We start from the raw sequence: 15,146 nt of genomic DNA on the forward strand, positions 1-15,146 counted from the left end.
TAGTCCCTGTTCCCCTTCCTAGGGTACTGCCATGGGCTATATCTGTGCAGGGGTTCTAGGTTATCTCCATGAATGGTCCTTGGTTGGAGTATCAGTCTCAGAAAAGACCCCCTGGGCCCAGATTTTTTTGTCCTGTTGCTCTCCTTGTGGAGCTCCTGGACCCCATGATCAACCTGCCATGATCAAGGTTTCTAGACAGAAAAGAGCCACTGGGGCCAATCCCATTCTTCATCTCCTGGAATTACAAACCAATGGCTCTACACTATTTCTGCTAAAGGAGAGGGCATGTGAAGTCAGGGTTGTGGAGTTTCTGGTTACTCTGCTTCTGGAACAGCCAGTGTAAATATGGAAAGCAGCAGCCTCGGGGGGCATGCTTACAGCACGCCACTGCCTGACTTCTGCACAGCTCGAGTCCCCCAGGCCCTGCTACTTTTCAGCACGTGGGCTCAAGAGGGCAATCCACCATCTACTAAGAAACTGGTTTTCACTGCCAAAGTCCAAGTGAGTTTTTCCTCTACAATCTGACTCAAGCAAAGAGAACTAGCAACTTCAGGACATACCAGAGGGCTGAGAGTTTCTCATATGATCAAAACTAAAACCAAGGCTGGTGGCTCAAGGACTCTCATACTGCAGTAAAGGTGCAGTACAGGATAAACTGACCCAAAGAGAAGCAGCGTCAGTCCATTCTTGCTCTTCCACTAGCCACAGCTACAAGCAGGCTATGTGCGCACCATGAGGCTCTCGTGTTTTCCTTGTCTCCCTGCATAGTTATTTTTTTCAGCCAGGAACGACTGTTATTACATTCACATGAGTACCACAGTCCCAGGCAAGCAGACAACATTCTTACATTGCTGTTTAATTCATAACCCTTTTCCGTCCAAGTTCTTCTCTAGACATCTTGCCCAGCTGTGGTCCAAATGTTCTTGGCATGTTTTTCTGCATGTTCCTTAGAGGCTGAGGCAGCATCTCCAAGGCTGCCCTCTTTCTCTCTCCCAACCTAATCTCTCCAGTATTATTCAGTCTTGTCAAAGACACCTTCAGTGGTTAGGTTCACTGGCCAAGTCACTACCTGGCTCTCAGCTTCACTCCTCTCCCTCTCGCTGAGCCTGTCCAAGTAGTTACCGCACTTGCCTCAGCACCTCTTGACTGAACATGGGCCTGCCTCCCTTCTCACTGCCACCATTCAAGCTCCAGTCAGTGTTAGTTAGCCTTGATCAAGCTAGCCTTTCAGCTTTGAACAACCCCTCCCTCAGTAAGTTCCTACAATGTGATCTGATGGTGTCACTCATACTGGTACCACTTAGCTTCAGGCTCCTCAGCTGTGCCCCACTTCCAGGATGAAGTGGTCACAGCTTCCATGGGGCCTCCAGCCTCATCTCTCTCCTACCTATGCCCACACTGTGATCTATCCGTAAGTTTGGGAGACCTTAGGTATACTGGGTACTTTTTCCTGTGTCTGATACTTTGCTTTCTTCCTTACCCCGATCTGTTTTTCTGACACAGGGTCTCACCACATAGCATAGGCTGGCCTCAAGCTCTCCACCCTTCTGCCTTGGCCCCCCAAGTGCTAGTATTATAGGCCAATCCACTATTTCTAACTTTGTGTGTGTGTGTGTTGCTATAAATTAAACACACAGGACACAGGAGCTCTACCATTGCATTACATCCCCAGTCCTTTGATTAACTGTCATCAATCCTTAACTAAATTTCTTTGTGTCTTAATCCATTTTCTATTGCTTAATACAGCATACCCCAGACTAAGTTGAGGTTTATTTTGGCTCCCAGTTCAAGAAGTCTAAAAGCACAGCACTACAGCTTCTTACCTTTTAGAGAGAACCACACATTGGCCTGTGAATGATGGCACACCAGAAGAAAATGGGCCTGGGTAGAGGAGTGGGAAGGCCCCCTAACTTCTCAGTACTGCCACACAACATGTCTTATTTGTTCACCAGCACATTTTCAACAGCTCTCTTAGCATCTGTCCTATCAATCCTAAAAATGTTGAAGCCTACACTATTCTTTAAGATATTCTGTACTGATGCTGCACCTCCAGGAGTCAACCTCATACCCTCTTGCTGCAGACATGCCAGGATTAAGAGTGGCAAAACAAAGGAAGCCTCAGCCTCCACAGCAGCAGGGACACACCTCTCCCTGCTAAGCACATAGGCCAAGAAGCAGCAGAGCAGGTATCTTCGGGGGAAAAGTATGCTAAAATGAAGTAGGAATTTAAATGTACCAAGAGTATTATCAGCTCAATGTAAATTGGTCCAGCATCTTAAGCACACATTTTAAAATCTTTTTCTGCACAACTATCTACCTTGAAAACAAAATGTTACACTAGGTGAACTAGAGAGTTAGCTGACAGACAGAAGGCTTGCTTCACACATGAAAGACAAAGGTTTGATTCTCTAGAACACCCTCCCAAAAACAAAACAAAACAAAACAAAAAAACCAACAAAATCCCACCATATGAGAGAGAGGACACAACTCAATCAGTTACATGCTCAGATATTTATACTGAAGACAGTCAGGATTTTATTTAGATTTTAAAATACCAAAAATTTTAGATACTGAAGAACAACATCAATACCTTATCTGTTACCTTGTCATTTTAAAATGAACTATGAACTAAAGCCTCATAGTTTTAAGCCAGGTGTGCGGAGTATGCCTTCAATCTCTGCTCTAGGGAAGTTGAAGAAAAGGATCCTAGGGTTATATAAGATCTAGTTTCAAACCAGCAAAACCCAAGCAAAGCAAACCCCATTCAGTTTACGGTCAATTCTCTTCCTTAGGCACACATACATCCTTTTACAGTGAGAAGTTTCATATACTTAATAGAAACTACATTGTAAAAAAGAAAAGACTTACTGAATACTATTGTGTAAAACAGGTTACAAATGGGTATGTACAATGTATTTTCACTGGTTTAAGAATGAATAGAGAGGGCTGGAGAGATGGCTCAGAGGTCAAGAGCACTTCCAGAGTTCCTGAGTTCACTTCCCAGCAACCACATGGTGGCTCACGACCATCTATAATGAAATCTGTTGCCCCCTTCTGGTGTGCAGGTGTACATGCAAAACACAACATTGTATACATAATAAATAAATAAATCTTAAAAAAAAAAAAGAATGAATAGAGAGACTTAGGAAGCAGAGGCAGGTGGATCTCTGAGTTACAGGCCAGGCTGGTTTAGACTGAGGTATAGGACAGCCAGGGGAAGGCTTAAGATGTGTGTAGTGATCTCTCAACCCAGTGTATGCAAGCATTTACCAACAAAACAAATGGTTCATTAAGTCCCTTTCATCCAGGAAAAGTTCCCAAAGGGAGCAGCACTTTTTCTTTGAGTTCCCTTCTACAGCCCATGAGGGAAGACAACTAGTTGTGGCACGTAACATATCTGGGGAAGTAGCTCAACCCACAGGGCAGGAAACTGTGACAGAGCTGTCGGTAATCATCATCACTGCAAGAAAAACCTCAGCAATCCTCACACCGCCACTCATGGAATGCTTGTTGAAGTAGGCACCATACTGGAAATTCCAGTGCCATATACACTGAAGGAAACAAGAGATGCTTTTTTTGTTTTCCCCAGATAAATTAATTTGCAGACTTGTAACTCATAAGAATCCAAGGCTCCATGTTCTACAAGAAGCTGATAGCACAGAAAAGCAAAGCACTCTCATGAGGCAAATCTTAAAATTGTTGCCACAGCTTCATTGATTCAATATAAGAATGACAACATTTCAATAAATTTTTGCCAAAGTAAATGTCTGACTGGAAAAATGGAATGCTGTTTTTGAGCGGGGCAGAATTTCATACTTGTCTAGTACTTCCAATAAAATGTTATACACCTTCTATTATTACAATAAAAATATCAAGCATAGACTAAAGAAAATATAAACTATTGTGAAGCATTAAACTGTGGTAGTTTAACTATATAAAATAAGACAGCAAAAGATGAAGACAATAGTTAAGAGGCTGCCATATAGTTAATTTAGAAGTGAAAAGGTTCATAGGTAAAACACCAGAAAGCCCATCTAAGCTGTACTTACAAAACCAAGAATGAAATTAGAAAGTTTAATGGAAAATCAGATGCATAAAGAAGTGTGTTATTTCATAGGAGGAGAAAAAAAAATAGCCAGGCTGTCAATAAGTTTATCATAGGAAGATAACATAGGCTATTTAGAGAAAGAAAAGTTATGCTCAAATTGGTGAAGTTGAAGCAAAATAGTTTTCAAAACAGTTGAATCTTTTCAAGCCCACTCTTCTTTCCTACTCTGATAGTTTCAATTTAATTTGACTACAAAAACAAAAGTAACAACAGGAAGTGGCAGCAGGGTATCTGATAAGCTCAATTAACAGAAGGACCCAATAAAGGGATGACCTGCCATTATGATCTTAGGGGTTACGGATTCAGTTTTCCACCTGGCAAAATGGAGATTTCCAACACAGATGCAGATTCCACATGCTGTAAAGTCAGGTGTTATCTAGCAATCCCTAGCACCCTGCAGACAACAGGTAGTCAGGAGGCCTTCACACTGCACTCCAATGTAATTGCTTCCTTGTGAACAAAAATGAGAAATAAACTCCGTGTCATGGCTCATTCAGAGAGGTATTAAAAGGCAATCACAGCAGTAACAGAAGCCTCGTGCTTCTTTCCCTTCTAGATCGGCACTGACACTGCGCCACATCATCCTAAAGCACCAAGGAGTTGTTCCAATCAAGAGCTCTGTAAGTCCCAACAAACGACCCCTTGCTACTGAAGTGGATCACTAGCTGAGCCTGCTGAGAAGCAGATCTACTCAAGTCTTTCCTGACATACAAATGCACTGCCTTTTTAAGTTAACAGTCAACCAACTACGCTTCCTTGATTGAGGCAACGGGAAACGCTTTTACAAATCAAGGAAATTTCACTCAGAAAGTGCTGAAGCCTACTTGTGAGTGTTCAGACTTCTCTACCTATGCTGCAAGACTGTAAAGTTTGCATCTTCTTCTACTTTGAAACATGAACTTAGTAAGTCAGAGGTCAGTCAATAAAGGCATAGCTCTTGTTTGCATTAGATTTAAATCTTGTGACTTTTACACATATAAATATCAGTGCGCATGCATGCGCACACAGCCCCACCATAGGTGCAAGTCTAGCTCTTGAGGTTTCCTATCAGACACTTAGGAGTTTAGCAACTCTGGTTTAGATCCAGAAGGCTCCACAGCCTCATCTGTGAGCCCTTGTCATGATTAAGAGACTACCTGGGAACTGTGGAGCCTTTGCAAATGAGCTTTTAGACACACGCCACTAAGAGCAGTCCTTTGAGGAGTACAGCCTGGCCCCACTTTCTCATGTGATAAGACACGAAGAGGGCACACTGCAGGTTCACACCACACTGGCTCCAGCCACCATGCCTTCCCTGCCACTTACCTTCTAAACCAGTGGCTCTGAACCTTCCTAATGTTGTGACCCTTTAGTACAAGTGATCCCAACAGTAAAATTTTCATTGCTACTTCGTAACTGTAATTTTGCTACTGTTATGTACCGTAATGTAAATATCTGTGTTTTCCGATGGTCTTTGGCAAGCCCTATGAAAGCAAAGAGGTTGTGACTCACAAGTTGAGAACCACTGCTCTCAACTGTGACACAATGAATCACTTCTCCCTTTAGTTGTTTCTGTCAGATATTCTGCTATAGCAACATACACACAAAATCATACTTTATATATATATATCAATTTCTTCTAATCAAAATTTATCACCCACACCTATCTCCCCAAGCAATTCATCAAGCTGCCTGTCTTAATGAAACTTGCCTTCCCCTCTCTCCCTCTCCCCATGTGTATGTGTTCCCCATTCCCTCTCCTTCTTCCCCCCGACCCCAGAGAGTCTTTCTATGAGGATCAGATGAGTATCAAATAATGATGGCCCCTGCTTAGAATCTAGCCATCTCTGAAGGGTTTAATAGCTAGGGGTTTCTCTCACAATAAGACTTACTCTCCAGGCATTTCATTTTCTTCCTACCAGGTGAGTGGTATTCACAAACACAAGCATGTAGAAATTACTTAGGGACATAAAACTTACTTGGCCTTCTGAATCCATACACAGTAGTCTGAGATGTAGAGATCATTCAAAATGTATGCTGGGTCATTTTCCCGAAAGATTTTGTGAACATCCAGGAGACACTTTAAAACTGCACTCTTACCTAAAGAAAAATTTGAAAACATTCAGTTTGATTTCTTAGCTAAGAAATTAAGATCTTGAGAGGTAATACATTTAAAACAGCTCAGAGTTTTAATGGTTTCTTAAGAACATTTTTAATTAATAAACCATCTCTCTAGCCTCTTACTTTTTACTTTTGAAACAGTCTTCCTAAGTTATCCAGGCTGTCTTTCCACTTATGATCCACTGCTCCCTGCTGAGCAGCTGGGACCTGCACAATGATCACTCAGCTTCTTTCCTTGCAACCCCCTACTCCTCTGCCCCAGCCAAATCTCCATTCTTTTCCCTTGAAAATGCATCTTATTCCTACCCTCTCTCCATTGCTGACAAGAGTCCACATCCTTTCACACACCCATAATTTCATGTATAGAGTCAAGAATTCTTTCCCATCTCTGGTTCTAGACTCTCCAATTGATGGTGTGTTGTCTACCTTCCTCCCTGTACAAGACTCTTTATAGAGTTCTCTCCAGGCCTTTGCTCCACAGATTCCTTTTCTCTTTTTTCACTTGATATAGCCTGTTGTCAAAGTCTAGCAAGTCTCACATCTCTTTACTAAACTCTGCAAAGTAAATAGGAAAAACAACAACAACAAAAGGCCAGGTGATCCTCCTATAACTTCCCTTGCTCAATTCACAGGAGAACCCCAGGCTCCAGGATGTAAGATACTGGGCAATAGAGTAGAGGGACTAGGACCTAAGTTCCAACCTCAATGATGCCACAGACCAACCATTGTGCCACTCTTAGGTCATTTAGTCATATCACATTTTATTATTCAAGAGCTAAGTCCCTGAAAACACAGGTCAGGCCTTTTCAAAAAGTGTTCACTATGCAGCTTCCTCATATGCAGACAGAAAGAACAGGAATGAAAGCTCCATCGCATGCCTACTAAGTGAGAGAAATGTATAACACTTGGCAAGATGAGAACTACAAGGTGTAAGTTCATCTAATTAAGTCAAGGGCAGGACTTCGAGTGTATGCAAGTGGCCAGGTTAATTGTGTCAGGTGATTGGGATGAACAGCTCCACTACCTGCCTACTGTAAATTAACAATAGGTAATATGGAAGGCAGAGTTTCAAGAAAAGTGTCACCTCAAAAAAACCAAAGGTGAACTGAATCTGGAAGAACTGTTGGAACAGTTCCAACTGCCAAAAGGACAAAGTATCATACTAGGCACAACTGACTCCTTCTCAATTTCTCTTATTGGCGAAAAGGATGCAGCAGGAAGGTGTTAAGATTTTTGATACTGATTGTACTAGCTTGTTTTTTATTGCTGTGATAAAGACCATGAGGGGCAGGGAGTGGGGAGGATCTCTTTGGCTTACACTTTTACAATATAGACCATCATCAAAGTAAGCCAAGGCAGGGGCTCTAGGCAGGAACCTGGAGGCAGGTACTGAAACAGGCATTTAAGGATTTACTGGCATCTGCTGATTTACTGGCTTGCCAGTCTGCATTCTTATATTTCTTATATAACCCAGGACTAACTGCCCAGTGATGGCAGCACCCACAGTGGACCATGACTTCTCATTCATCATCAATCAAGAAAATATTCCCACAGACTTACCTATAGGCCAATCTAAAAGAGACAATTCCTCAACTGCCCTTCCCATTTCCCAGATTACTCCAGCATGTGTCAAATTGTTTATTTTTTTTTTAAGCCCTAACCAGCACCCTGGCTGACTAACAGACTATGAGTGACTATAAAGAGCTTCAAATAGTAATCACAGGTCTTTGTCAGAAAAACTATTCACTTGTAACTTAACTCTATTTTTCTACAGTGTGACAGCCCCAGAACACGCCCTCTCAAGGTCTTGTACTTCCTAGTATAACCAAATAAACAGAAAATGCAGGACTTGGGGTGGGAGGGAGAGTACTGGCCCATTCACTGAATCAGTAGGGTGAGCCCATTATGTGCTTAGGACTGGTCTACATGGAGCACAGTTATTCATTCTTTACACCTGTTTTTCAAACTGTCCCCCAGAACATGTAATCTGTTTAGCAAAAGCCTAGACACATGCTATTACAGAGCCCTTAAATGCTGACAGAATAATGTTAAAAATTTTGATTCATATGTATTTTGAGCAACTAAGAAGTGATATTCAGATGAGGTTTTTAAATAAGCATGCCTTTCACATGTAAGGCAGAAAAGGGTATTGTAAGCTCTCTTCAAAAAGCTGTGTTTCCACAAGCCTTACCAAAACTATTTTCACGGAATTCTATGTCATAGCATGGTAGAAGATAACCAGATAATATAAAAGAAGCACAGTGAAATCACCCTCCCTCCAACCCTCTATTGTCTTCTGATGCCATGTTTGGTCTCTCAAGCTAGCAGCCAGCTTCCCCATGGTGAGCAGAGCATCACAGCTAGGGCATTTGCATGCAGGTGGATAGTTTTTGTTGTCGTTGTTGTTTCAATTTCTCTTTTGTACCAAATGTCCTTCTGTCCTGTCCTAGGCTACTTATTTAGCAGCTATCCACAAATGAAAAGATGAGACCTCTTCTAGCCTGTCACATGAGCAGTGACCAGAAGCTTACAGGGACTCCAGTCCCTGCCTCCTGTGGGGCTTTGCCCAGTTGTGGTCTTGTTCATCCTATGAACATAAAAAAGCTGTTCAGGCCTAAAGCTAAGACAATTATTTTGCCTCAAAGGCACTGCAGGAAAGTGACCATTTTTCAAGCAGTTCAGTACCCGTTCTGGAGTATAAAAAAACAAAGGTACTTTGCACAGTAACCACGGTAACTATTTGCGCTGCAGGAAGGAGCTAGCAGCTGTCCCCAGGATGCCAAATTGCCCCAACTTCAGAAATTCTCTAGGTCTGACTAGCTAGATAAGCTACCCCTATCCACGAAACAATGTTCTCCCTGAATCTAGGATCTCCTACTCACCCATGAAGGCACTCGAAACTAGTGTCCTGGGATTGTAAATGGCAAGAGCCATGAATGTTTTCCTTCACAGGAATGATTGTCTAATGATGGCAAACAGAAACAGAATGACAACTTAAAAAAAATAATTAGCATGTGGCCAGTAAACATGATTTAACATATTCTCTGGCTTTCTTTCCTATTTGCAGGCCAGGTTGGATAATAATCTCTCACTGACAGACCAGTTTGTTGCTGAAGGCACTTAAGAAATTGTCCCCAACTCTAGAAAGATCAGAGTGGGAGAAGCTTTTGCTGGCTAAATGCCAGAATAGGAAAAATGATGTAAGCTGCTACCTATACCCAAGAAAATCTCAATGTCTTTACAGCAGTAGCTCTCTGAATACCTAGTTCTCATCTCTGCACATGCAGGGAGAGGTCAACCTCAGTTACTGTTCTCTGGAAGCCATCTTCCTTGGTCTTTGAAACAGTATCTCTCTCTGGACTAGAGTTCAATGAGTAGCTAAGGCTGGCCAGGAGTGGAGGGCCAGGACACTGCTCTGACACTTTCTGTTATTCTCTTGAGACAGGCTCTGTCACTGAACCTGGCAGCTAAACCCCTGCTTTTTACATGTGTGCTGAACATTTAAACACAGGACCTCATACTTGGCTCAGCAAGGGCCTTTCCAACTAAGCCACCTTTTTAATGTTTTAAGTTACATAAGACAAGAAGCCAAAAAAAGGAAAAAAGACTTAAAAGTCTTGATGGAAAGGGTGCTTTGTTGTTATTTATAAATTATCAGAATAAAAGTCAATAACTTATCATCTTTAATCATAAGTTAGCAGATACCTAGGTAAATTTCTTAGTGTTTTTGATAAGGCAATATTATCAAACGGGATATCTTAGCAACTTTTTAACATTAATTTTCATAGCTCATTTGAGACTAAAAACGGAGACGACAGGAACACTGTGTCAAGTCAATCATAACTAAGAGAACCAAATAGGGTGATTTGCTTTATTATCAAGCCTGTTTAAGATGCAGAATGAAGTCAAATCCCTAACAAAATGCTTTGTAGTCTGGGTAAGTCTTTCACATCCTTAAATTCTACATAAGGTATTTGTTAAAAAACAAAACAAAAGGTATCCCAGCAGAGGCTCTGTTACACAGAGAAACCTTGCCTCAAAAATACCAAAACAGGGGCTGGAGAGATGGCTCAGTGTTTTAAGAGCACTGTTTGCTCTTCCAAAGGTCATGAGTTCAATTCCCAGCAACCACATGGTGGCTCACAACCATCTATAATGTGAACTGATTCCCTCTTCTGGCAGGTGTAAATGCAGACAGAACACTCATATATATAAAATAAATAAATCTAAAAAAAAATACTGAAACAAACAAACAAAACAAAAACCTCAAAACTATCCTTTACTAATACAGTTATACACTCTGTCTATACATTCACAAACAGAATTAACAGGAGGCAAGAGTACACTTTATAAGTGTTACTGCCTGATAATCGGCATCTAATTTACCATCCACGTATCAATTCAGGCATTCCTTTTTCTGGGAACAGAGTCTTATCTCTCCCCCAGGCCCCTTTCGGGTACCCTCATAATGCCTGGCAAACTCTCTATTATGCAAATTAGAGCCAGCACCCATATCGCATCACTAACCCTGAAAGTTACACACTTCCTTTTTTGTTTCACAAGTAGGAAATGAATGATTTAGGGGCTAGAGATATGGCACAGTGGTTAAGAGCACTGGCTGCTCTTCCAGAGGTCCTAAGTTCAATTCCCAGCAACCATATAGTGGCTCACAACCATCTACAATGGGATCTGATGCCCTCTTCTACCATGTAGGCATACATGCAAATAGAGTGCTCATATACATAAATAAATATAATTTAAAAATAAATGATTTGACCTGGGCTCAGCTAGGATTTGAAAATAAGTACAACTGACTCTTAGCCACTAAATATAACATCTGAATTCATCGCCTTGAGTGGTCAACTTCTAGACAGCAGAGGATGAGTTTTCATCTTTCATTCTCTGGACAGGGGCAATGCCTAGAAAATTCTATGTCCCTGTTCAATAAAGGCTACACTGTGGAGCAGACAGAAGCTAACATTTACGTCCCTGCAGACTACTTGGTTAACATGTTTCTAGTGGCAACACCTCTGGTAGTGTAGACTTAATGCAAGCCTACAGGCATGGTCCTCACAGCTGTAAGTCTACTACAGGAGCCTTACCACCAGTTTAAGTTGAGCCTGTGTAACAGTGAGCCAATCTAGGATACAGAAGGAAATCTTGTCTCAAAACAACAAAAACCAACAAACAACAGCAAACATCTGGTCATGACAATCATGGAACATCCCCTCTAGGAGGGAAGGAGAAGGCCTGTAGGACTCAGAAAGCTCCTGAGTTACAACATTTACAAGTCTTCTAAGGTTGTAAAAGGCAATAAGCAATTGCTAGGGAGAGAGGACTTAAGGACCAGTCAAGCTGCCTGCAAGCTGTTTGGGAAGCTGTAGGATGCAGCTTTGTGAGTCATTACAAGCTTCTTGGAGGTGGAGCTGCCTTTTGAGGGATGGTATTCCTGTCAGTAAAGCCTCACCTGTACTCCTGTAAATAACTCCCATAAACTCACTGGTTTACTAAGCTAGAAATGGAGGAAACTATTCCTTTGGTCTGTCATCAGTGCTCTATCTAGGGTGAAGAGAAGTTGTTCATGTCTTCCTAGGAAGAATCCTAAAATTGCAACTGACAGGCAAACAGGACCAACAGAACTGAAGATGAGTGTGGGAGCAGGGGCTGCTGATTCCCTGCAACAGGTACGGAGATATGCAACTGAGGCTGATTTGTGTGGAGGCGGGGTGCTTCTCTGTCAGCAATCTCCATTGCTACGGGATGATGTGCCTCCTTGCTTTTTGGTGCCTACACGCTACAGAAGACAGATGACAGGACGTGCAACCAGGGTCAAGCCATCAAAAAGAAGCATGCCTGGGGATGAGATCCAGGTGGTCCTCTTCCACTTGAGGTCAGCAGCACGCTTCCTTTACGGATGGGATCTATCCTGGGAAATGGTAATGTCCCAAAACAGATGATAAAAGAACTTGGGAGGAATTCCTACAAGAAAAAGGCATGGAGATGCTACCCACTGAATGAGCCTTTGATTTGGCAGAAAAGTAAAAAAAGGAAAAGGTGAGATGGAGGTGCTGGCTTGCCATTTCTCACAGCTGGAAAGATGTAATGGAAAGAGCATACTTTAGATCTGTGCTGAAAAGCCCTCTCTTGGTTCCAAAAACTTAGAACTCTTGGGAAGAGTCAGTAAGGTAGGATAGATCAAGGTAGAAATGTAGAAGATACTTTTCAAGGCCCACCTTTAATACAAAGGAAGGGAAAATCCATGATTGAGCATGCAGATGAGGACCTAAACAATGGTTCTCAGTACAGGAGCCTGCATTTGAACTGATTAAATTGGGGAAAACTTTTAATTGAAGAATGAAGACCTGACTGATAGCCTGGCTTTGTGAGGCTGTGAACAAAGAGGGCAAGTGGGACCAGTCTGAGTACCATGGAGAGAGAGAAACTAAGAGTGGTGGTTTGAATAAATATGGCTCCCATAAGCCATTTGACTATTTGGTCCTCAGTTGACAGAACTTTTGCAGTGGGTGGTAATATGTAGAGCCTTATAACTGGTGACTCTGCCAAGAATAAGTGACTGTTACTATCGCATAGTGACCCAGTTCTCACCTATTAAAAAAAAAGAAAAACTAAAAAGAAAATAAGTAGACCATCTATGTTACCTCCTCCAGAGAACATAAAGCAAGAAGAAGAAAAAAAAGTAAAAGCTGGAGGAAAAAGTGGAAGATGTATAGCTAATTCCTCTAAAGTTTTCATTGCAACTTGGAAGGAAGATGGAGGCCCACAAGGCCTTTCCCTAGGGTTATAAATAACTGATAGAGAGAAGGGACCCTAGGACCAGCCTAGCTGCTGGAAAGTTATGCAGGGAGCTCCAACAGCTTATGCTGGGTTGGTTCTTGATGAGTGCACTGTCTTTATTCACCCATACTCCTGTAAGTAGCCCCTCCCCAGGGATCCTCTAAGCACCTCCACTAAGTTCATTGCGACACAACTAAAACTGTTTCTTTGGTCTGTTGTCTCCCTGGGAAAAGCCATCCAACAACATACAACTTGTTTTCAGCTTCTTCTCTTCTACTCTCTGGAACTCAGCTGTTCTTTCCTCTCTGCACTATTACAAAACTAAGGCTGCCTTTAGCCTTTTCAGTCTTGCAACTCTTAATCAGAGTCCGTCAATGTGTTTCAATCTCTAGGTACACATCATCAGACGCCATCAAAATTACTTGTTGGTTGTATAACTGATTCTCATTAACTCAGACAGTTAAGAGTGAGACATTCAAATCCCAGGTAGAACTCTTTTTTTGTTAAACCCACTTACATAGAAAGTAAAATATGGACAAGTTAAGAAGCTGAAGACACACAGCTTCTTGAAATAACTGCTATCTAAACCCACATGTAAAACGATATACTAAAAACTTCAAATATATTTTAACACAATTTTGATTCAACAATTTCATTCTAAGAATATGCCACACATTTCCATGTTCAGCTAAAACTTGGCTGTTTGAATTATATTATTAGGCTTCACCTTTCCATCAGATACTGCTTAATAAGTAAAGTTCTGACACCTCTTTAGGAACTGTTTTAGTTTCAAATTGGGAAAGCAACTAGATGAAGCCAGAGAGAAGAAATAGAGTGTACAGGAGAAAAAAGCTACTTCAAGTAGCCCCTAAAACAAAACCAACTGAGCTCTATCACCTATGCATCTTTTGACTTAAAAATATTGTGCCAAAGTGATTTCCTTAAATGTCAACAGTTGATATTATTACTTTCTGCTTCTTTTAGAGTCCTGCAGAGCAGCAAGTTTACATACAACACAGTGACAGCAGGCACAGCAGGCAACAAATGGGCCATGTGTCTGCCCAATTCACCTAGGCCCCATCACTGTTCTCATACACCCTGCCTTATTTGTTCACTGCTTGTGCAACTGGGCATTTCAGTTTGCTTTTGTTAGCATGGGGGCTCTTACACTACTGTGAATCAAATAGGTCAGGTCCATCTTGTTCTACAGGGAGGGAGAGCAAGGAAAGTGATCTACTTCAGCATGTTGCTGTTGGGGATGGGAGGCAGCCCAAGACCTCAGCTCACAGGAGAGGACGGTGTCCAACCCTTCATGATAAACTTGAGGCAAGGGTGGTAAATCTATTTTGTGAAGAGCTAGAAACTTGATATATTAGCTTTGTAGGCTGTATAATCTCCGCTGCAACTATTCAACCATGCTGTTAAATTATAAAAGCAGCCACAGAAAATACGTAAGTGACTAGACATGACGGTATTCTGATAAAATTTTATTTACAGGCACTAAAATATGAAGTGAATATAATTTTCATGTCACACTATTTTGTCTTTCTTTTGCAACAGTCTTCACATGGCCAGTCTTCCTGCATGGTCTCCTACGTGCCAAGATTAAGGGTATGTACCACCATGCTTGAATCAAAGTACTACTTTTCTTTTCTTTCTTTTTTTTTTTTCCTTCACATTTTAGCATTTAAAAGTGTAAAAAGAGAGCCAGCCATAGTGTCATATGACTAAAATCCGGGTACTAAGAAAGCTAGAAGCAGAACAATAAACAGTCTAAGACCAGTGACATCCACATGAAGAGCTTAAGATCAGCCTGGGTTACATGACATAAGACCCTTTCTCAATAGCCCTCCTATATAAATAAATGAGATTAAAAAATTTTTTTTATTAATTACACTTTATTCACTTTGTATCCCCCCATAAGCCCCTCCCTTCTCCCCTCCCAGTCCCACCCTCCCTTCCACTTCTTCACACATACCCCTCCCCAAGTCCAGTGATAAGGGAGGTTCTCCTCTCCTTCCTTCTGATCTTAGTCTATCAGATCTCATCAGGAGTGGCTGCATTGTCATCTTCTGTGGCCTGGTAAGGCTGCTCCCCCCTCTGGGGAAGGTGATCAAAGAGCAGGCCAATCAGATTATGTCAG

The 15,146-nt window shown here is 41.7% G+C and overlaps 1 protein-coding gene across 1 annotated transcript in view; it reads right to left on the reverse strand.

Annotated features, from left to right (window-relative positions):
• The window catches only part of Shq1 (SHQ1, H/ACA ribonucleoprotein assembly factor), a 103,362-nt gene that overhangs the window by 34,901 nt on the left and 53,315 nt on the right, over window positions 1-15,146 (reverse strand). Inside the window, exon 10 of the mRNA XM_021639494.2 lies at window positions 6,067-6,187. Within this exon, the coding sequence (XP_021495169.1) occupies window positions 6,067-6,187 (121 nt within the window). The remainder of the gene's footprint in view (window positions 1-6,066; window positions 6,188-15,146) is intronic.

Source organism: Meriones unguiculatus, chromosome 5 (genome assembly GCF_030254825.1).
Source record: "Meriones unguiculatus strain TT.TT164.6M chromosome 5, Bangor_MerUng_6.1, whole genome shotgun sequence".
Classification (NCBI taxonomy): domain Eukaryota; kingdom Metazoa; phylum Chordata; class Mammalia; order Rodentia; family Muridae; genus Meriones; species Meriones unguiculatus.